This window comes from Ovis aries, chromosome 3 (assembly GCF_016772045.2).
Source record: "Ovis aries strain OAR_USU_Benz2616 breed Rambouillet chromosome 3, ARS-UI_Ramb_v3.0, whole genome shotgun sequence".
In the NCBI taxonomy this organism is placed as follows: domain Eukaryota; kingdom Metazoa; phylum Chordata; class Mammalia; order Artiodactyla; family Bovidae; genus Ovis; species Ovis aries.
Window position 1 is genome coordinate 199264381 of NC_056056.1, and position 23562 is coordinate 199287942.

The 23562-nt window shown below is 39.5% G+C and overlaps 1 protein-coding gene across 1 annotated transcript in view; it reads left to right on the forward strand.

Moving 5' to 3' along the window:
• Positions 1-23562, forward strand: part of SLC15A5 (solute carrier family 15 member 5) — a 100419-nt gene that overhangs the window by 50475 nt on the left and 26382 nt on the right. The window contains 2 exon segments of the mRNA XM_027965843.2: positions 967-1155; positions 13821-13949. Of these exon segments, the coding sequence (XP_027821644.2) occupies positions 967-1155; positions 13821-13949 (318 nt within the window).

Consider the following 23562-nt stretch of genomic DNA (forward strand, 5'->3'; position numbering starts at 1 on the left):
TTCTGGAATTCTCTTGCTTTTTTGATGATGTTGGCAATTTGATCTCTGGTTCCTCTGCCTTTTTTAAAACCAGCTTGAACAGTAAACAGGGAACTAAAGCAACCATTTCTGAGAGACCAAAGCCTAAGCATAGTAAAATCACATAACACAGTCAGCTGACATCTGGACATCCCCAGAATAACAATAACAAAATGTTGAAGATACATCCTCTAGTGTCAGTGTGTAAGAAATACTGTGGCCTATTACATTGATCGGGGGTGTTGACTAAAAAAATATAGTTACAACCTGAAAGTAGAGAGCTGTTCCATTCAATGGGAATTTTTAGGACTTCAAGCCAGGGAGGCAGCATCTCAAGTAGCCCTGAGAAACTGCTCTGAGATGGTGGAGGATGGAGTCAGATTATATAGAAGTTTGCAACAAAGAGAGCAGATAGTCTGAACATCAAAGATTACTGGTAGTTAAGGAAAACCAGATATCGCACAGTAAGGAAATTAGCGCTCTTCTATGTATGGGAGAAGAGGGCATGACAGCCCGCTCCAGTATTCTTGCCTGGAGAACCCCATGTTCAGAGGAGCCTTGGCAGGCTACAGTCCATGGAGTTGCAAAGAGTCGGACACGACTGATGTAACTTAGCAGGCACACATGCATGCCTGGGAGGATGCAAGCGTCTGGACTCACTGAATTCATTCCTTTCACATGCACCTCAGCTATCTGGGGCCAGTAATCCTGCATTTTCACATCCCCAGCTGCCCACCCCCTCACTCCTGTCTGTAGGGAGCGTCGTGTTGGCAGCTATATCACAGGGATGGTTCTTCCTTTTGGGGGCCCTCTGGGTTGAGAAATTCCCATTTGGAGGGCCAGAATCATAGATAGCTGTGAAATGCTTGTTTATAGATATGACAGGAGATACTCCATTTCAGTGACTTTTTAAAATTTGGTTTTTTCCTTTGCATTCGTTTTCTTCAGTCACTGGCAATCTTTCAGCTGCCTTGTCTGTGTTGGTAGCTGGCTTCTTTGAAATACACAGAAAGCACTTCCCACCAGTGGAGCAACCTCTTTCAGGCAAAGTTGTCACCGTCTCCTCCATGCCCTGGTCCCACCTGGTTCTTCAATACGTTTTACTCGGAGTGGCTGAAACCCTGGTCAACCCAGCCTGTGAGTAATAATTTTTTTCACCTCCTGTTGGAACATACTGAGTCTTCACTTGGAGTCCATTGCCTCAAGTGGTTGGAAATCTGATCCTGCCCCAGAAATTTCCTACAATGCTTCAGAACAAGCTTATGCATCATCCTCATTTAAAAAGAAATTACAATTTCTCTTCGTTCTTTTACCACATACAGACAATTGTTAATTCAACCTGAATGTTGATAGGATGGAATGGAAGATTTACTAATCTGGTTGAAGGTAGCAATCATTTGGTCAGATACACAACAGGAGAAAATTCTGCTAAAACCTAGAAGACAAGACTGACATGTAATCTTTCCTCTGATCTTCTCCCTTCCCTCTTTCCACCCTCTCCCTCTAATTCATAGATAAACTCACTTATATACTCCCTCCAAAAATGACATTTGTAGTGTACGTTGAGAGTATATAAACATGCAAATGAACTGAAAGTTTAAGCCAGTTTTCCAGACAACTCAGTGTCTTTAAATTAAATGACACTAAATTAAGTGTGATCACGAATGTTTCATAAGACAGGTTCAAAATAACTTTATTAAGTATCAAGGGTTTTCTGTATCATCTAGATGCTGATATTAATTAAACTAGCCACTTCAAAATTCATCAAAGTATTTCAGTGACTTCTTACAAAACTGCAATATGTATGTGTGAGTGTGTGTGTGTATACTTATCAGTGTGATCTACTGTGTCTTATATTTCTGTCTTCCTTATAAGTTCCCCACACAGAGGATCTTAATTGTAACTCAAGCCAATTATACTTTACCAAAATTATTTTTATAACTTCCTGACTCTCTTCTGCCTCTAATGTCTCTCCCATTCTATCTGCTCAACTCAACCTTTTAAGTAATTTTCGTAGATGACAATTCTAATTCTCTTGCTAAAATCTTCAATTATTCTTAAATTTCTCAAAGCAATATACATATATATATATGTATTTAATATATATGCACATATACACATATATGACATCAAGGTAATTCTTTTAAAAAATCAAAATAAAATTAAATGTGTAATTACAGCCATATATGTATGTTAGACTTCTTTTTTATAATTTTAGGTCATTTCATTCACATGAAATAAATAATTTTATGAGATTCTAAGATGTGGCTATCACTGTTTGATACTAGAGGAAATACAAAAAACGTATAAAAGGATATCACCACACAAATGTTTGTGACTTCCCTGATGTTTCCAGAATATTGTTGGAAGTAGTCAGCTGACATTTTATAGGTAATGAATGAAGGTGATGAGTGAATGCTTATGTGCTCAGTTGTTAAGTCACGTCCAGCTGTTTTGCGACCCAATGGACTATAGCTTGCCAGGTTCCTCTGTCCATGGGGTTTTCCAAGCAAGAATACTGGAGTGGGTTGCTATTTCCTCCTCCAGGGGATCTTCCTGACCCAGGGATCGAACCCGAATCTCCTGTCTCCTGCAATGCAGGTGAACTCATTACTGCTTGAGTCATCAAGGAATCAATGAGGGTGATGAGTGAATACAGTCAGGAAATTCCCAGCCAGCTAAGCAATTGTGGTTCAACATTTGAAAGCTAGAGAGGCACTTTTAACCAGAGAGTTAAAAAGGCAGATCATGTCATATTAAGCACTTAGTCCATCCATCCCTGATTTCCCATCTGAAAACTGAGGTCCAACTAAGTCCACTGACTTTTTCCTCTATAGAGCTCATGGGACAGGGAGCAGAAGATTTCATTTTAATTTCCAGCCTTGTTATTAACTACACATGTGACCTTAAAAATCCACTTAGCCACTAAGCTTCACCTTTTAGACCTTTAAAATGGAAATACTTATAATTCTTCCTCATATCACAGCATCGGTGTAACAGTCAATGGGAATGAAACCTACTCCTGAGAATTAAATGACATAAAATGTGAGAGGGTGTTTTGAACTATCAAATCAAGAATCATCCTTCTGGAAGGCAGGATGGCATAGTTGTTAATATCCATAAAGTCGGGCAGAACTGAATTCAAACCCGTCCAGCCACTGACTAGTTGTGTGAACTTGGCAAAATTATTCTGCATTTTTGAGGCTTTCTCATTGTAAGGACCAAGTGAAATATTTCATGTAAAGGAAGAAGCAGCGTGTACATAGACAATATATAGGATAGACCGCACTTACCATTAACAATTGCATAGCTTCCCCTGGTGGCTCAGATGGTAAGAATCTGCCTGCAATGGGGGAGATCTGGATTTGATCCTTGGATTGGGAAGATCCCCTGGTGGAGGGCATGACAACCCTCTCCAGTATTCTTGCCTGGAGAATCCCCAAGGACAGAGGAGCCTGGTGGGCTACAGTCCATGAAGTCACAAAGAGTTGGACACGATTGAGTGACTAAGCATAGCACAGCACATGTGTGCTGCTATTATTGTTCCTATGCTTCAGGGAAATTAATAGTCCAAGACTCAGGGCTCAAGCACAGATGTCCGGCTCACAAGTCATAGTAAAAACCACACCTCCCACAACTTGAACACCAGGAGATCTGATAGTGGGAGCAGTATTGTGTCTTTGTCACCAGTCATCCAAAGTTCCTTTTTTCTTCTTACTTCTCACCTCCAATCCAACAGCAAGTCTTAGTCTTTACTCTGAAATATAATTTAAATCAGGTCCTGTCTCATCATCTCCTTTTCTATTCACCTAGTTTCTAATCCCAGTTCTTTTTTTCCGCATGCACACTTCTTATTTAAAAAATAAAATAAAAGATTTAATATTCCAGGGATATAGTGGACTTAGGTGTGAGTTGTTTAAAATATTTTTAATAAACATCACTGCTGGAAAAGTGGTATGTAAACACACAGGTGGGAGTGTGTCTGGCAAGAAAATACAAGGAGTCTCATGCAGTTGGAGGCATGAGGAAGAGATAACCTGGTCAAACTGTCAAACTTAAATTTGCTCCAGGGGGATGGGGGAGGGGGCGGGGGCAGGTTCAATCATTTGTTTGGGAAACTAGATCCCTCATGCCTCAACTAAGAATTCACATACCACAACTAAAAAATCCTGCATGCCGCAACTGGAGAAGGAAATGGAAGCCCACTCCAGTGTTCTTGCCTGGGAAATCCCGTGGACAGATGAGTTCTGGCAGGCTATAGCCCATGGGGTTGCAAAGAGTTGGACACAACTTAGAGACTGAACCACCACCACCGTATTGCAGCTGAGACCTGGCACAGCCAAATAAATAAAAATTGTCAAAAAAAAAAAAAAGAATTGGTCAACAGAGTTATGTGGTTTTCTCTAGCTACATCAGACTGCATGGATCTAGGACCAGGTAGTGAATTGTCTTGCCAGTCAATTTCCAGAAGGCAAGAGACAGGCAAAGACATGAGGGAATGTGGAAGAATATGATTCTAATAGTTGACCATGGAACTTAGCTTGGATAAAAAAAAAAGTAGTGAGAACATGTAGGGCATGAAAGAGGTGAAAATAATGAAAGGAGTCATGGAGTGGAAGCCCTGAAGGAGGACAGGCATTTTGATGGTTGGGTCATCGAGAGCAAGCTGGGAAGACGGAAGGTGGTAGTCAGAGGCCAGTTCACAAAGTTGAGATTATGGATCAGTGATGATCACTACTCTGGGGCATGTGTTGGCAAACTTTTTCTTAAAACTTTCAGATACTAAGTGGTTCGGTTTTGCACTCATTTCTGGTGCAACTACTGAACTCCGTCATTGTGGTGTATAGGCCGTCAGACATGATATACAATGAATGGGCACGGCTGTGTCCCAGTAAAACTTTATTTATAAATAGGTGGCAGCTGGACCTTACCTGACCGTAGTTCACCAACCCCTGGTCTGAGGTACAAGTTTCAGCATGTGTCCATAGGTGTGCGTGGCTAAGGTCAAATAGTGGACAAGGACATTAGAAAGGGGTCATGGAACTGTCATATCTTGGGCCATTCCAAGATATGACAGAATGGAAGGTTGGAAAGATGATCTATATGTATGTGTGTGTTAAAATTGCCAGGGGACTTCTCTGGAGGTCCAGTGGTTAAGACTTCATTTTCCAATTCAGGAGGGTTGAGTTCACTGGGGGACTAAAATCCCACATGCGTTGAAGCCAAAAAATTAAAATAAAACAGAAGCAATATTGTATAACAAATTCAATAAAGACAGAAATAGTACACATCAAAAAATATATATTTTTTAAAAACTGCCAAGAATTAAGACAGAAGTGGAACCAGAGAGCGTAACAATGAGAGGGGAGCTGATGACTTTGAAAAAATATAAGAAAATGTCACAGAGATTGGCAGCTGACAGCAAAGAAAAGAAATATTAGGTGATCTAACCAGGAAACATGAGATTCAAAGTTGAAGATTTTGTAGAGATGAGGGAGGAATAATGATCTGAAATGATAATAGCATAAAGTTCCATTTTCTAGTTCTGCCATACTTCTCCACATGTTCAAAACAAACCCCTCACCAAATGCAATAAACACATTTTAACTGTTTAAGAACAAGTGAAGTAAAAAAATTTCCAGGAATGAGTCTCCAGTACTAGCTGCCTGAGGAAGGCAGTTATGGCTCTATAGTTTGTAGATTCCACATAAACTGTGATGGGGCATCTCTGAGAACACTACAGTCTCCACCTGGAGACAAATTTCAACTCGCTCTTTGGCAACAAGACCAGCTTTCCCATACACTGTATATTTTTTACTGTGTCTTCACAGTAAAATGATCTTCCCTGGTGGCTCAAGCAGTAAAAAAAATCTGCCTGCAATGCCGGTGACTCAGGTTCGATCCCTGGATCTGGAAGACCCCCTGGAGAAGGGAATGGCTACCTTTCCAAGTATTCTTGCCTGGAGAATTCCATGGACAGAGGAGCCTGTTGGGGTATAAAGTCCATGAGGTAGCAAAGAGTCAGACACACCTGAGCGACTAACACTTTTCACAGTAAAATTAGGATTTTAGAATAGTGGCAGACTTGTTGATTACATCTATACTACAGTATGCTAAAGGAAATATTATGGAACCTAAAAAAATCAAGTCGATGATCACCAAAGTCAAAAAAGATCAGAACACTCCTGAAATTGGAGTTCGGAGGACTTGAAAAGCCAAGTCCTATAAAAGAGAACCAGAAGTTTTCAAAACGAGGAAAATGACACCAAAGAGAGATTAACCAGCAGGCAGAGAGCTGGCAAAGTGTGCTCATGAATTATATACTGTACCAGAAGTTCTTGCAAAGGAAAAGCACAGGATTAATAATTAACTAGCAAAGTAATAATGGGCCCGAATTTTCCACTTTTTCTCACTGAAAGAAATCGTCCTACTTCATCTTCCTGCCCATTGTTTGTCTCCTTGTATTTAGAAAGAGGAAAGTTCATCAGCCAAATCCTTTTCGTAACTGAGTCATTCCTGCCCAAAGCCTCTTTAGCATTTCTCTTGCACTTTCCTTTGGCTTTTCCTGAGAAAACTTGCAAGCTTGGCCTCAAACTCCTGCAAGTAATTTTCAGGGCACAATTCAGCTCTGGAACCCACGTCTCCTGCTGCCAATATTTGAAGCCTTTCTTCACAGTATTTTACTTATCATCATCATTACCTTAATTTCCAATAACAATATTTGTGATGTTAAGCACCTGGTTAGTGCTGCCCTTAGTATTATGCATATCTCTGCTCTCTGCCCTCCCAGAGTTCAAAATCCAGGGAAGATGTACTGATACTTTCTCCCACCCTCAGCCTTAGTACTTCAGCACATCTGAAGCACAGAGATTCCTTTAAATGTTTATTGAATTATAAATAAAAACACATGGAGAACACAGAGAAAGCAAAATGAAAATGTTAAATAAATATAGGAAGGAATAGTAATACATTTACATTAAGTATTTATAAGTTCATTTAAAAGTGCTGGACAAGGGACTTCCCTGGTGGTCCAGCAGATAAGAATTTGCCTTCCAATGCAGGGATGTGAATTCAATCCCTGGTCTGGGAACTAAGATGCTACATGCCTTGGGATGACTAAGTCCACTCGCCACCATGAAGACCCAGGCAGCCAACAATAACAGTAAATTAAATTTTTTTAAAAGTGCTGGACAAATGCAGAGTTTTACTGGGGTAAAATATGGGGAAACTAGGGGTGAAGTCTTCGTGAAAGGAAAGGGGGAAGATAATTAAATTTCATTCTTTGTAGAGAGAGTGAAACTAAAAGTTTAGTGTTCGTGGCATATCCATTTTCTATCACCACCTTTCTTTTGAAAAAGAGCTTCAATATTTATTTACAATCTCTCATTGCAGAAAAATTTGCTAAGTACAGAAGAGTAGGAAAAAAAATTAAAAATCCAATCATTCAGCCACTCAGAGCTAAAACCATTTATATTATTTGATGTGTTTCTTTATAATTTTTTGCCACTTATATACAGAAGAGAGAGATGAGTACAATAAACTCCCATGTATTCACATTCCAGCTCTAATAATTTTCTACACATGGCCCAAACTGTCTCTTCTCTACCTTCATTCACAAAATGTCTTCCTCTTCATGGTATAATTATGAAGCAAACCATAGGTATCAAATTGTAATACATACTGTAAAGATTTTAGTTTGTATCATTAAGATGGCTATTCATAGTTATGTTGATATGGAATGTATACAATTATATATGCTTACTTCATTTATTTCTTTTTTTTTTTTTTTAGTTTTTTATTTTTTAAATTTTAAAAACTTTAATTCTTACATGCATTCCCAAACATGAACCCCCCTCCCACCTCCCTCCCCATAACATCCTTCTGGGTCATCCCCATGCACCAGCCCCAAGCATGCTGCATCCTGCGTCAGACATAGACTGGCAATTCAATTCACATGATAGTATACATGTTAGAATGTCATTCTCCCAAATCATCCCACCCTCTCCCTCTCCCTCTGAGTCCCAAAGTCTGTTATACACATCTGTGTCTCTTTCCCTGTCTTGCATACAGGGTCGTCATTGCCATCTTCCTAAATTCCATATATATGTGTTAGTATACTGTATTGGTGTTTTTCTTTCTGGCTTACTTCACTCTGTATAATCGGCTCCAGATTCATCCATCTCATCAGAACTGATTCAAATGAATTCTTTTAACAGCTGAGTAATACTCCATTGTGTATATGTACCACAGCTTTCTTATCCATTCATCTGCTGATGGACATCTAGGTTGTTTCCATGTCCTGGCTATTATAAACAGTGCTGCGATGAACATTGGGGTACATGTGTCTCTTTCAATTCTGGTTTCTCGGTGTGTATGCCCAGAAGTGGGATTGCTGGGTCATAAGGTAGTTCTATTTGCAATTTTTAAGGGATCTCCACACTGTTCTCCATAGTGGCTGTACTAGTTTGCATTCCCACCAACAGTGTAGGAGGGTTCCCTTTTCTCCACACCCTCTCCAGCATTTATTGCTTGCAGATTTTTGGATTGCAGCCATTCTGACTGGTGTGAAGTGGTACCTCATTGTGGTTTTGATTTGCATTTCTCTAATAATGAGTGATGTTGAGCATCTTTTCATGTGTTTGTTAGCCATCCGTATGTCTTCTTTGGAGAAATGTCTATTTAGTTCTTTGGCCCATTTTTTGATAGGGTCTTTTATTTTTCTGGAGTTGAGCTGCAGAAGTTGCTTGTATATTTTTGAGATTAGTTGTTTGTCAGTTGCTTCATTTGCTATTATTTTCTCCCATTCAGAAGGCTGTCTTTTCACCTTGCTTATATTTTCCTTGGTTGTGCAGAAGCTTTTAATTTTAATTAGATCCCATTTGTTTATTTTTGCTTTTATTTCCAGCATTCTGGGAGGTGGATCATAGAGGATCCTGCTGTGATTTATGTCTGAGAGTGTTTTGCCTATGTTCTCCTCTAGGAGTTTTATAGTTTCTGATCTTACATTTAGATCTTTAATCCATTTTGAGTTTATTTTTGTGTGCGGTGTTAGAAAGTGATCTAGTTTCATTCTTTTACAAGTGGTTGACCAGTTTTCCCAGCACCACTTGTTAAAGAGATTGTCTTTACTCCATTGTATATTCTTGCCTCCTTTGTCAAAGATAAGGTGTCCATATGTGTGTGGATTTATCTCTGGGCTTTCTATTTTGTTCCATTGATCTATATGTCTGTCTTTGTGCCAGTACCATACTGTCTTGATGACTGTGGCTTTGTAGTAGAGCCTGAAGTCAGGCAAGTTGATTCCTCCAGTTCCATTCTTCTTTCTCAAGATTGATTGGGCTATTCGAGGTTTTTTGTATTTCCATACAAATCTTGAAATTATTTGTTCTAGTTCTGTGAAAAATGTGGCTGGTAGCTTGATAGGGATTGCATTGAATTTGTAAATTGCTTTGGGTAGTATACTCATTTTCACTATATTGATTCTTCCAATCCATGAGCATGGTATATTTCTCCATCTATTAGTGTCCTCTTTGATTTCTTTCATCAGTGTTTTATAGTTTTCTATATATAGGTCTTTAGTTTCTTTAGGTAGATATATTCCTAAGTATTTTATTCTTTTCGTTGCAATGGTGAATGGAATTGTTTCCTTAATTTCTTTTTCTACTTTCTCATTATTCGTGTATAGGAATGCAAGGGATTTCTGTGTGTTGATTTTATATCCTGCAACTTTACTATATTCATTGATTAGCTCTAGTAATTTTCTGGTGGAGTCTTTAGGGTTTTCCATGTAGAGGATCATGTCATCTGCAAACATGCATAGAAACTAATGAAAATGAAAACACAACAACCCAAAACCTGTGGAACACTATAAAAGCAGTGCTAAGAGGAAAGTTCATAGCAATACAGGCATACCTCAAGAAGCAAGAAAAAAGTCAAATAAACAACCTAACTCTACAACTAAAGCAACTAGAAAAGGAAGAGTTGGAGAACCCCAGAGTTAGTAGAAGGAAAGAAATCTTAAAAATTAGGGCAGAAATAAATGCAAAAGAAACAAAAGAGACCATAGCAAAAATCAACAAAGCCAAAAGCTGGTTCTTTGAAAGGATAAATAAAATTGACAAACCATTAGCCAGACTCATCAAGAAGCAGAGAGAGAAAAATCAAATCAATAAAATTAGAAATGAAAATGGAGAGATCACAACAGACAACACAGAAATACAAAGGATCATAAGAGACTACTATCAGCAGTTGTATGCCAATAAAATGGACAACGTGGAAGAAATGGACAAATTCTTAGAAAAGTACAATTTTCCAAAACTGAACCAGGAAGAAATAGAAAATCTTAACAGACCCATCACAAGCACGGAAATTGATACTGTAATCAGAAATCTTCCAGCAAACAAAAGCCCAGGTCCAGATGGCTTCACAGCTGAATTCTACCAAAAATTTCGAGAAGAACTAACACCTATCCTAATCAAACTCTTCCAGAAAATTGCAGAGGAAGGTAAACTTCCAAACTCATTCTATGAGGCCACCATCACCCTAATACCAAAACCTGACAAAGATGTCACAAAAAAAGAAAACTACAGGCCAATATCTCTGATGAACATAGATGCAAAAATCCTCAACAAAATTCTAGCAATCAGAATCCAACAACACATTAAAAAGATCATACACCATGACCAAGTGGGCTTTATCCCAGGGATGCAAGGATTCTTCAATATCCGCAAATCAATCAATGTAATTCACCACATTAACAAATTGAAAAATAAAAACCATATGATTATCTCAATAGATGCAGAGAAGGCCTTTGACAAAATTCAACATCCATTTATGATAAAAACTCTCCAGAAAGCAGGAATAGAAGGAACATACCTCAACATAATAAAAGCTATCTATGACAAACCCACAGCAAACATTATCCTCAATGGTGAAAAATTGAAAGCATTTCCCCTAAAGTCAGGAACAAGACAAGGTTGTCCACTTTCACCGCTACTATTCAACATAGTTCTGGAAGTTTTGGCCACAGCAATCAGAGCAGAAAAAGAAATAAAAGGAATCCAAATTGGAAAAGAAGAAGTAAAACTCTCACTGTTTGCAGATGACATTTATTTCTAATATAAAAAATTATGTTTAATTGAAATTTAAAATAAAAACTTTCCTCCGTAATTTTCTTTTCACCCCTTACCACCATCATTACTACTATTCAAACAATGACTTGGGAGGGAAAAGATAACCATTCTGGAGACCGAATACTTAAGCTACTGCCTTTCCTTAATTGGGATATTTAAATGCATATAAAAATAAATAAAAGGGAATTCCCTGGCAGTCCAGTGGTTTAGACCCCACACTTTCACTGATGAGGATCTGGGTTCAATCCCTGGTTGGGGAACTAGGATCCCGCAAACCATGAGGTGCAGCCAAAAAACAAATTTTGTAATGCATATGAAAGGATTCATACAGTGCCTTGGTGGATCAGATGGTAAAGCATCTGTCTACAATGCAGGAGACCTGGGTTCAGTCCCTGTGTTGGGAAGATCCCCTGGCGAAGGAAATGGTAATCCACTCCAGTACTATTGCCTGGAAAATCCCATGGACAGAGGAGCCTGGTAGGCTACAGTCCATGGGGTCGCAAAAAGTCAGACACGACTGAACAACTTCACTTGCACAAATAGGGGATATTTGATTTGGTAAAATTGATATCATTACAAATGGCTAACCTTATTCAGTTCTTGTATACATCATAGCAAGTAACAGTCATACACCTCAAACAAGTACATAATGATCTTACTACCATTTCATAGAGAAGGCTGAGACTTGAGAAGTTTAAGTATAGAATCTGTCTACCAAGTAGGAGACATGGGTTCAATCCCTGGGTTGAAAAGATCCCCTGGAGAAGGAAATGGCAACCCACTCCAGTATTCTTGCCTGGAGAATCCCATGGACAGAGGAGCCTGGCGGGCTACAGTCCATAGGGTTGCAAAGAGTTGGACATGACTTACTGACTAAACAACAACCTAAAATCACAGAGGTAATAAACATCTGACCCAGGATTTTATCATAAGCTTATCTAAGTCAGAGCTCACACTGGTCGCTGCCATGCTAGTTTTCTATGATAGATTGAGTTTTCCATGGGGAATCTAATGATGTATATAAACAACAGAATCATAGAACTTACTGATATCGTCATGATACTATCCATTACAATCTTCCCAGGTGGTGCTAGTGGTAAGAATCCACCTGCCAATGCAGGAGATGTAAGAGGCACAGGATGGGTCAGGAAGATCGTCTAGAGGCAGGCACAGAAACCCACTCCAGTATTCTTATTTGGAGAATCCCGTGGACAGAGGAGCCTGGCGGACTTCAGTCCATGAGGTCACGAAGGGTCGAATACAACTGAAGCAACTTAGCATGCATACATGATACTCTCCAATACAAGCCTTAGCTCAATCCAAAATCCATAAGAAATATTCAAATTGATGTATAACTTGGGTGAATACTTTGGGACACTCAACCACCTAGCAGTTAAATTTTCCTTAGAGCTATATAGAACTGTATTTTGCCACATTTTATTTCTTGTAGATATCTGTAAACTGTAACATCGTATCAGCTCAGTTCAGTCACTCAGTCCTGTCTGACTTTGTGACCCCATGGACTGCAGCACTCCAGGCTTCCCTGTCCATCACCAACTCCCGGAGCTTGCTCAAACTCCTATCCACCGAGTTGGTGATGCCATCCAACCATCTCATCCTCTGTCGTCCCCTTCTTCTCCTGCCTTCAGTCTTTCCCAGCATCAGGGTCAGTCAGCTCTTCGCATCAGGTGGCCAAAGTTTTGGAGTTTCAGCTTCAGCATCAGTCCTTCCAGTGAATATTCAGGACTGTTTTCCTTTAGGATTGACTGATTGGATCTCCTTGCAGTCCAAGGGACTTTCAAGAGTTTCTCCAACACCACAATTCAAAAGCATCAGTTCTTTGGCACTCAGCTTTCTTTATGGTCCAACCCTCACATCCATACATGACTACTGGAAAAACCATAGCTTTGACTAGATGGACCTTTGTCAGCAAAGTAATGTCTCTGCTTTTTAATTCACTGTCTAGGTTTGTCATAACTTTTTTTCCAAGGAGCAAGCATTTTTTAACATCATAATATATCTTACTCTAGTAATGTTAACAAAAGTGAAGTGAAAGTCTCTCAGTCATGTCTGACTCTTTGCAATCCATGGACTATACAGTCCAGGCAATTCTCCAGGCAAAAATACTGGCATGGGTAGCCATTCCCTTCTCCAGGGGATCTTCCCAACCCAGGGATCAAACCCAGGTCTCTTGCATTGCAGGTGGATTCTTTACCAGCTGAGCCACAAGGGAAGCCCAGTGTTAACAAGGCCCAACAGAAATTTTACCTGCATCAGTAAACTTTCTTGGCGGTATGATCAACACCGATTTGAAGAGTATCCGTACTTTTACTTTAGAGAGAATTTTCTATGAACTTATGGTTGCTGGGAGGAAGAATGGAGGGAAGGGTTAGTTAGGGAGTTTGAGATTAATATATACACACTCTTGTATTTAAAATAGATAAACAACAAGGACCTACTGATTAGCACAGGGAACTTGGCCCAAGGTTATGTGGCAGCCTGGATGGGAGGGGAATTTAGGAGAGAATGGATGCATGTATATGTATGGCTGAGTCCCTTTGCTATTCATTTAAAGCTATTGTAACACTGTTAATTGGCTATACTCCAATATAAAATAAAAATTTTTTAAAAAGGAATAATGTTCTAAATTCTGAACTTTTGTCTTCTCAGTCTCTGTAATATACAGATTTGTTCCAAGTACCATCAGAAGAACCTTTATGAATTGCTTGACACTGATCAATGGATTTGCTTGTTTCATGGGGGCACTGCTGTTGGAGTTGGTCTACCTCATCTCAGAAGGTAAAAAATGGTTTGCTTATATATATATATATATATATATATATATATATATTGATTTGATGACTAGAGAATTGAGAGACAAAACCTTAAGAGAGGCTTTGCCAGCATAGTCTTTTTTTTTAATTGATCCACTTTTGCAATTAAGATAGAATTAAGATAGGAAATAGACTCTTGCTGTATTCATTAATTTCTGGGAATTGTTTTTCTTTTGATAGGAGGAGGTAATTACAGAATGTCACTTCTCATGAGACCCTGTCTGCTGTCTTTCTTTATCGTACTTTAATGCAAACTGGTCATTATGTTCTTATTAGGTTTTTCAACAGGGCTGTATTCAATAATGGGTCATAGATAACCCTCAGAAAAGGTAAGTCCTGTGTAAATATAGGAGGATGGGGGTATCTGGATGATCCTTTATCCAGAAATATAGCCTGCAACCAAAGAGAAATTGTGAGTTGAACTGGAAACATTTCGCAATAGATATTTGGTCAGAAGAAACAACCAATCTGAAAAAGTCACATGCTACATAAAAAGTACTTCTCTTACATGGACTGGTAGAAAAATCAAACAGAATAACATTAAAAATTAGCTGTCATGACAAAATGTCTTTGGCTGTATTTTAAATCTACAGACTTTTTCCTTTATTTGTTCTGAGATGTTAATACAGCTTAAAATTTATTAAATTTGCTTGTGATATTTTATGGGAAATACTGAAGGCTTATTGTTCTCTCCTTTCAAAAAAGCATTTTAAAATTGTAAACAAATATTCATATTCTTTACAAATAAATTTAATTTACTTACCTTCCAACTATGGAAAAAATAAATTCTATGAAAGAGAAACTCCTTTTAACACTAGGTATCCATTCAAAAAATATTTATGAGGATCCACTCTGTTTCAGATACCATATTAGGTACTAGAGATACCATGCCAAGAAAATTAACTTCCAGATCCTCACAAAATTTCTAAGGGTATAGGGAAGCAATAAAATTGAGTAATAAATTAAATGATAGGTATAGTAGAGTTTAAGAAACAAATCTAAAGTCTTTGATTGTTAAGATCAAACCCTGTTCTTAGTTAACTGAGAAAGTTAAGCCAAAGTATGTAATGAGTAATTACCATGTGCCAGGCTCTACGTTATTAATACATGGAATTATGTGAGACATGGTTCCAGTTCTTAAGAGCTCACATTCAAATTGTCATAACTAAGTGTGAACAACAGAATTTGTTGACATCTCTGATGATCAGAGTCTTTAAGTGTAAACAAAGCCTAGAACACTGATATTAGGATTTTATAAGATAGCCTGGAAAAATCTTACCAATACCTCTACCTAAACATCTCTTGACAAGCTGGCTATAAATGTGGAGATTCCCACAGATTCCCCCTCAGAACTGATAATTTGCTAGGAAGCACAATACGTGTGATTACAGATTTATTATAGCAAAGAAGTACAAATCGGAATGAGATAAAGGCAGAGATGCATAAAACAAGGTCTAGGAGGGTTCCAGAAACAAAGCTTGTTTCATCCTCAGAGATGTGGTACCCAAATGGCATCAGTGTGACAGTGTCACAGCAGTGTGACGATACACAGAGCACTGTCACCCAGCAGAGCTTGCCTGAGCTTCAGTATGCAGAGTTTTTATCGAGGTAGGGGCTTCCCTGGTGTCTCAGACTGTAAAGAATCTGCCTGCAATGCAGGAAGACCCAGGTTCGATCCCTGGGTCCAGAAGATGCCCTGGAGAAGAGAATGGCTACCCACTCTATTATTCTTGCCTAGAGAGTCCCATGGACAGAGGAGCTTGGTGGGCTACAATCCTTGGGTTCACAAAGAGCTGGACACGACTGAGTGACTAACACTTCTGTCTCATGTGGGCAGGATTGACTAAACCATTGGCCATATAGTTGAACTCAGTCTCCAGTCTATCTTCTCTCCCCCAAAACTGGGCTGATACCCACTCTGTGGCTCAAAATGCCAACCCTCTAACCCTGTTGTTGGTCTTCCAGGCTTGCCAGCTCCCATTCTGAGTCATGCCATTAAGAAAAACCATCAGGTGGGGCTTAATGAGCCAACCATGAATAACAGAGACACTTCAGTCCCTTAGGAAATTCAAAGATTTTTAGAGTTTACCTCCCAGGAACCAGGAAGAAAGGCTAGACAATTTTCTTATTACACACAACTGTTCTTGCAAATATGTTTTACTGAAAATCTATTTTTACTGAGAATCTGCACAGTATGATAGGATCCGCTATATAACATCACTGGGTCTATTACAACAATTGTATAAAGTTGACAAAGCATCTACTCTCTAGTTGCAGTGGGCAGGCTTCTCATTGCAGTGGCTTCTCTCCTTGCGGAGCACGGGCTCTAGGGTGCATGGGCTTCAGTAGCTGCAGCACATGGGCACAGTAGTTGTGGCCTCCTGGCTCTAAGCTCGGACTCAATAGTAGTGGCACTTGGGCTTAGGTGCTCTACAGCACGTGACATCTTCCCGGATCATGGATGGAACCACGTTTCCTGCAGTGGCAGGCTGATTCTTTACCACTGAGCCACCATGAAAGCCCAAGAGTTTATACAGTTTTGGCAGAGTTTGGTGCCCATTAAAGGAGGTCTACCAAGAACACACAGTGAGTACATCTTAGCATCATGCAATGCGAGGCAGAGGGGAGGAGCAGTCTCTAAACTTATATTGAAAAGAACATCATTTAAATTATTGCTAATTGATTTAATTTACTTCTTTAAAATGTTTTTCTATTCATACTAATACTGTGTTACATCAAGTCATATCCTAATCAGTTCAGTTCAGTTCAGTTCAGTCGCTCAGTCGTGTCCAACTCTTTGCAACCCCATGGATTGCAGCACACCAGGCCTCCCTGTCCATCACCAACTCCCGGAGTTCACTCAGACTCACGTCCATCGAGCCAGTGATGCTATCCAGCCATCTCATCCTCTGTCGTCCCCTTCTCCTCCTGCCCCCAATCCCTCCCAGCATCAGAGTCTTTTCCAATGAGTCAACTCTTCACATGAGGTGGCCAAAGTACTGGAGTTTCAGCTTTAGCATCATTCCTTCCAAAGAAATCCCCAGGTTGATCTCCTTCAGAATGGAATGGTTGAATCTCCTTGCAGTCCAAGGGACTCTCAAGAGTCTTCTCCAACACCACAGTTCCAAAGCATCTAGAATCTTGCAATTGGGTGTCACTGTTGAGGTCATCTAATCCAACACTATACCCCAAACTAGAAGATGCACAATCTTCTTCTAGTACCCAGGAAATGTTCTTTACTTTGAGAAGTAACCCAACTGTTGATAAATATATTTCCCAGAATAAACCTACTTTTTCTGTCCACATAGCAACTCTTCAAAACATTCAATAAATATTTGGGGCAATAATGTACAATGTTAAAAGGGTAGGTTCTATAGTCAAACTCCACGGATTCCAATCCAGGTAGTCTAGCTCTGTGTCTTCAGTTTTCATGTCAATAGCAACAATAAATAATTCATTATGTTGCTTAGAGGATTAAGTAGTTAATATGCATAATAAGTATTCAATAAAGATAGCTATTTTGACCCCCTTCTAATATAGAGACAAACCACTCCAATTTTTTCATAGTACATGATTCCTTGATTTTTCATTATCAAAACCCCTCTATCTTGATGGATAGATAACAATTTGTCAGTATTGTTCTTAAAATATGGTTTCCAGACTCAATCACAAGGCTCAAAATGGGTACATCCAAGACAGATATGTTACTTTTATCAACCTTCTCAATCTCTCTCTCTTGGCATTTTTAATAGAATGCCAACGGAGATTGTAGTTACTTTTCAGTAGTTGCATCATACCTATGTTCAATTAAAACCTGAGGCTTCTTTTTTTATTTTTAGCAGTTTCTCTCAGTTCAGTTCCAATCATCTTATCACAATTTCGTTGTCTAATTAAATGCAGGACTTTATCTCTTATCCTTAATAAATGTCAACCCATCATTCTAAATAACGGACAGTTTAAAAACTTGATTCTGTCATCTGGTGAATTATGGGTCTTTACTTCTTTACCAGCTTTGTGTCACTGGCAAATTTAGTAAGCAAGTTTCTAGACTTCTTTCAGGTAATTGATAAAATTGTTGAATTGGACAGGACCAAAAGCAGAGCCTTGTTGAAAATTCCTAGAGACCTCACTGTAAGTTAATGGTAATCAACTAATCCTCTCCTCTTGGATATAATCAGCTGCCTCTTCACCTAGTTACTATCATTGAGCCCACACGATTCTCCATCATTCCCAGAATGACATCACAGGAGACTTTTGTCAAATAGTTTTTTTCTGGGAGTAGATATATCTGAGTTTGTGACCGTCACTTTAGCCATCAGATTAGCATTCATCAAGAAAGGCAATGAAGTTCATTTAGATGATTTGATTTTAGTGACCCTAAACTGGCTTATGGTGACTAATTAGGGCCTCTAAAAGAGAGTGATCCTTAGACTATCTGCATGATTTCAGGCAGGACACCATCTTGTTAAGAATGCTTAAAAAAGGAAATGCTGCAGTTCACTGTTCTCAGAGATGATGAGAAGATAAAGTTAAATAATATATTTGAGCATTTTAATGTTAGAGATTATTTTAAATATAGAATAAAGCCATAGTGGCCCATTCAGTTAGAAAGAAGATCAGTCTGTTTAATCAAACAGCCAGACCAATTTCTTTGACAGAACCGAGTGTCATGAAAAGAACTCTATAGCTCTATGTTTAAGCATCCCACAAGCCTCCACATTCCATTTAGCATATAGGATATTTTAAATCTTTAAGGATTCATGTCAGCAGAGCATGTGTGTATGTGAGCGTGTGTGTGTGAGTGTTAGCGTATGATTTGAAAAGATGATCAGTTATCACAGTCTCCAAGCTGCATTAGTCATTTTTAGCACCATGATGGAGAATGGTGTGAATGCGGTAAATTCAAAAGATTTCTCAAAACTTGACGGTGCAGACAGATAGCTGTTAGAGTGACATTTTCAGTACAAGTGAGAAAACTGATGCTTCTGGGATCTCTAACTCTAAGTGCCTTAAAGGAGAAGATACAAGACTAAACCCATCCTCCTACACTAATCATTTCAGGAATAGTTTATCTAAAAGTAGCAATGCTAATAAAAAGGGAGTGAAGAAGTCAGTCAAACTGCTTATTTCGACTCTGTGCCATTAGCAACCAGATCAATTTTCTCACATGCGTGAGCACAAGCTTACCTTCTGACAAAAATAACAAAATGGGAATTCAGTGAAAAGTGACATCTTAGTTATAGACGTGGAGGTGATTGAAAGATCCAAAGCAGAATGTCTCAAAGAAAAAAAGGATAATTGGGCAGAATCAAGAGGTCAAGGTATACATCTTCCTGTCCTGTTAGCCCTTCCTTTTCAGAGTTCAGCAAAGGGGCAGAGCACGTAGCAGTTTAACGCCCATCAAGAGCCGTTTTAAAATAAAACTGTGATCTTTTAAAATTCTCATTTAAATATCTCTGATGATTGAGACCACTGACAGCCTTGTTGGCATGAATCACTGGGTTGTTCTTGAAATGGGAATTTGCAGTTGCAGTAAACTTGAAAGAAGAAAATATTTATGCATCTGGAAAGCTATTCAGCTGGATTTCACAGGTCCGCGCCTATTTTCTTGGAGATGGGTTTCTTCAAACTCAGGTCAGTGCCTAAGGTCCAACTTCATATGGGTATTGAAATGATAGACCCAGAGGGGAAAAGTGGCTCGCTACCCAGGAATTCACCTATGTTGTTGTTATTGAGTCGCTAAGTCGTGTCCAACTGTTGCCTGCCAGGCTCCTCTGTCCCTGGGATTTTCTAGGGAAGAATGCTGGAGTGGGCTGTCATTTCCTTCTCAGGGGATCTTCCTGACCCAGGGATCGAACCTGTGCCCCTTGCATCTCCTGCATTGGCAGGCGGATTCTTTACCACTAGCGCCACCTGGGAAGCCAGGCCATATTCTACATTTGTCAAGTAGTTTAGTGCCCCCATTCCCATGGATGATATGGCAGGCCCCCAGTGCTTCACGAGCAAACCGTGCTCTTCTTTCTCAGTCAGAATCAGGTGCAGAGACCCCCTCATCCAATGGGATTATATGTTCCAGAAACAATTTATTCTACATCCTCAACGTTTGGCTCCACAGAGACCCTCGGCATTGCCCCGAGACCTTAAGTTTTCACAACAGTATCATGTCAAAGCTCAAAATACCTTTCCAACATGGACAGCAAGTATCCAGTGCTGCTGGCTCATGAGAGGTAGAAAGGGCAGAATTTGGAGTCAGAGCACTTGAATTCAAACTGAACTCTGCCCTTAATAAGCTGTGAAGTTTTTAGCTCTAGGGGTTCAGAACAGGTCTTCCCAAGATGAGTTCCTTTGGCATGTGGATTATTTTGAGTGAAAGGCAGTGGAGACCCTACTGCCTCTCCCTTAGATTCATTGAAAAATTTAAATTGGAAAGTTTTCCCCAGAAAAAAAGAGTTTTCATCAGAGATACACTTTATCTAAGGTGGCAGGGCAAACATCTAATTACCAAACGTCTGTATTTACCTAGGCCTATGTGCTCAGTCGGTCAGTTGTGTCAACTTTTGCAACCCTCTAGATTCCAGCGTTCTTGCCTGGAGAATCCCAGGGATGGCGGAGCCTGGTGGGCCATCTATGGGATTGCACAGAGTCAGACACGACTGACATGACTTAGCAGCAGCAGCAGCAGACTTCAGCCCACCAGACTTCTCTGTCCATGGGATTCTCCAGGCAAAAATACTGGCATGGGTAGCCATTCCCTTCTCCAGGGGATCTTCCTGACCCAGGGATCAAACCCACAGCTCCCACAATGGCAGGCAGGTTCTTTACCACCGAGCCACCTAGGAAGCCACAAGGTTCTTACACTATTATGTTATTATATTTATCTATATGGCAGGGCAGACATCTAGTTATCAAACATCTGCTGTCTTTCTTATCATCCTATAAATGACCCTCCTTTCTTGGAAGCTCCAGGTCCCTACCCCATTTCTTACATCATGATGGCATATATACCTCATTGTATCTTTCTCTCTTTGAACCTGTCATGTGGGGGGAGGTCCTTGTAAGTACAAGATTCAATTTTATTTTCTCCTGTCAATCTGTCTCAGGTCAGTTTCATTCTTAGACCAGCCAGAAGAACCTAAAGGGACAGAAGAAAGGATTTTGCAACCCTGACTGCGCATTACTTAATTTTTCTGAGTCTCAATTTCTCCTTCTCTAAATGGTGTCACTAACAACTTCCAAGATATCTTGGACGACCAGAGGAAATAGATATAAAGCACCAAATCAGTAAAGCACACAAAAAATAGTGATTTGTGTTGTTGGGGTGGTTGTTATTGTAATTTGAGTGGGATCTCAACATTTTCCAAGTGGGCTAGGATTATCATGGATATGATGTTCCAGTTTGGCACTTTCATAATTCTTCAGGAATATGTTCCATAAATGCAGAGCACAGGTGTCCTAGTCAGCTTCAATTCTAGGACTGGATTGGGATGAGATGAAATAAAGCTATGTTCTGAGATTTTTCTTGGCCCTCTTGGACCCATGTCATTAGTGGTACACCCTTTGCAAGGCAAACTTATACATCTAGATAGAGTTAGACACACATCTATGCTCCTCCCTGCAGTGTTGAAGTTGGCTCTAGAAAGATGAATGGTATTTGCCTTGGTAAGCATAAGGGTGAAGAATTTCTGGTCGAGAGAATATATAACAAGCGAAAGTGTTAGTCGCTCAGTCATGTCCAACTCCTTTTGATCCCATGGACTGCCAAGCTCCTCTGTCCATGGAATTCTCCAAGCAAGAGTACTGGAGTGGGTAGCCACATCTTTCTCCAAGGGATCTTCTCAACCCAGGGATCAAACCCACATCTCTTGCATTGGTGTATACTTTACCACTGAGCCACCAGGGAAGCAGGCATATATCAAAGCCTAGAAGTAAGGAGTCACCTGGTGCATCAGAGGAACTCAGAAAAGATCAGTAGCCTGAAAATATTCAGGGGGAATCACGTGAAGTCAGGTCAAGGAAGTAGGAGTAAAATCATGCAGGAACTTTGGCTTACAGATATTTTTTAAAAAGCTGTATGCAATATATATGGAATCTAGAAAAATGATATTGATGAACCCATTTACAGGGCAGAAATAGAGACACATAGAAACAGATAGAGACATAGAAAATGGCCTTGTGAACACAGAGGGGGGAAGGATAGGGTGGGACCAATTGAGAGTGTAGCATTGACATATATACACTACCATGTGTGAAACAGATAGTGGGAAGCTGATGTACAGCTCAGGGAGCTCAGCTCAGCGCTCTGTGATGACCTACAGGGAATGGGATGGGGTGGGTGGGAGGGAGGCTTAAGAGGGAGGGGATCTATGGATACTTATGACTGATTCATGTTGTTGTACAGCAGAAACCAACACAACATTGTAAAACAGTTTCCCTCTAATTTTAGAAAATCTATATGCAATAAGAATGTATAAAGGCACTAAGCAAGTCACATCTCCTTGTGTTTTAAGATCACTGCGGATGCAGTGTAATTTGAAAAGGAAAGAAGAATGGCTTGGGAGAAGCAGGATGGGTTCAACTGAAGTAAGACTCTACAAGTCTAGTAATGATGAACTAGTGACAAAGTAGGCAGATGGAGAGAAATGGATGGATGTGAGCTTGATTTTAGAGGTAGGGTAGTGAAGCTTTTGAGTTAGGAGGCGGTAGCATGTAGAAGTGGGGTCAAGGAAGTGGTCCAGATTCTGCCAAAAACTGGGTGGAAAAAGAGTCTATTCATCAAATGGAGAACGTTAGAAGACAGGTTGAAAAACTTATCACCTTTAACACATTAAGTTTGACCTATCTATGAGACATCCAAAGGGAAATACCTGGAGCTCAGAAAAAGGATCTGGGTTAGATATATAAATATGACAATCTGTGGCACAAAAATAGCATTTGAATCCAAGGAAGTGAACAAAATTATCTAGTGTGAGTATTAAGAAGGAGAAGAGAAGGAGAGAAGGACCTAGATATTAGAGGTTGGGTGGAGGAGAAATGGCTGGCTAGAGAAGGAAGAGGACAGCAGAGAGGCAGGGGGAAATACATGCTTTCCTGCATGGATGTGTATGTGCGTGCATGTATGTTTGCGTGCTGTGTGTTCACTGAAAATAGGAAATAGTAAGTTGTGTTAAATGCTACTGTGAGATCTGAAACTATCACCACATTGATAATCGGTTATACTCCAATACAAAATAAAATGTCTAACAAACAAGGATCAGTAAGAAATGAAAAAGAAAATTCTAAAGATGCTCTGAGGGTGAAATAGCTCAAACAAGTAATGTAAGGAATGGTCAAAAAGGAAGAAATAGCAAGTATAAAACTCAGAAAATTCATCAATCTTTTAGTTTCAGAAATGCTGCTCAGTGATGAAGGAAATGAAGTCAGATATTAAATATGATGATTAAATATGATGAAGTAAATGAAGCCAGATATTAAATATCTATGTAGAACACATTTCTATTTAACAGCAGCAAAATAGTCATTAACATCATTTGATAATGAGCGGTCCTTTCCCTTATATTCCCTGTATTTTATATAAACAA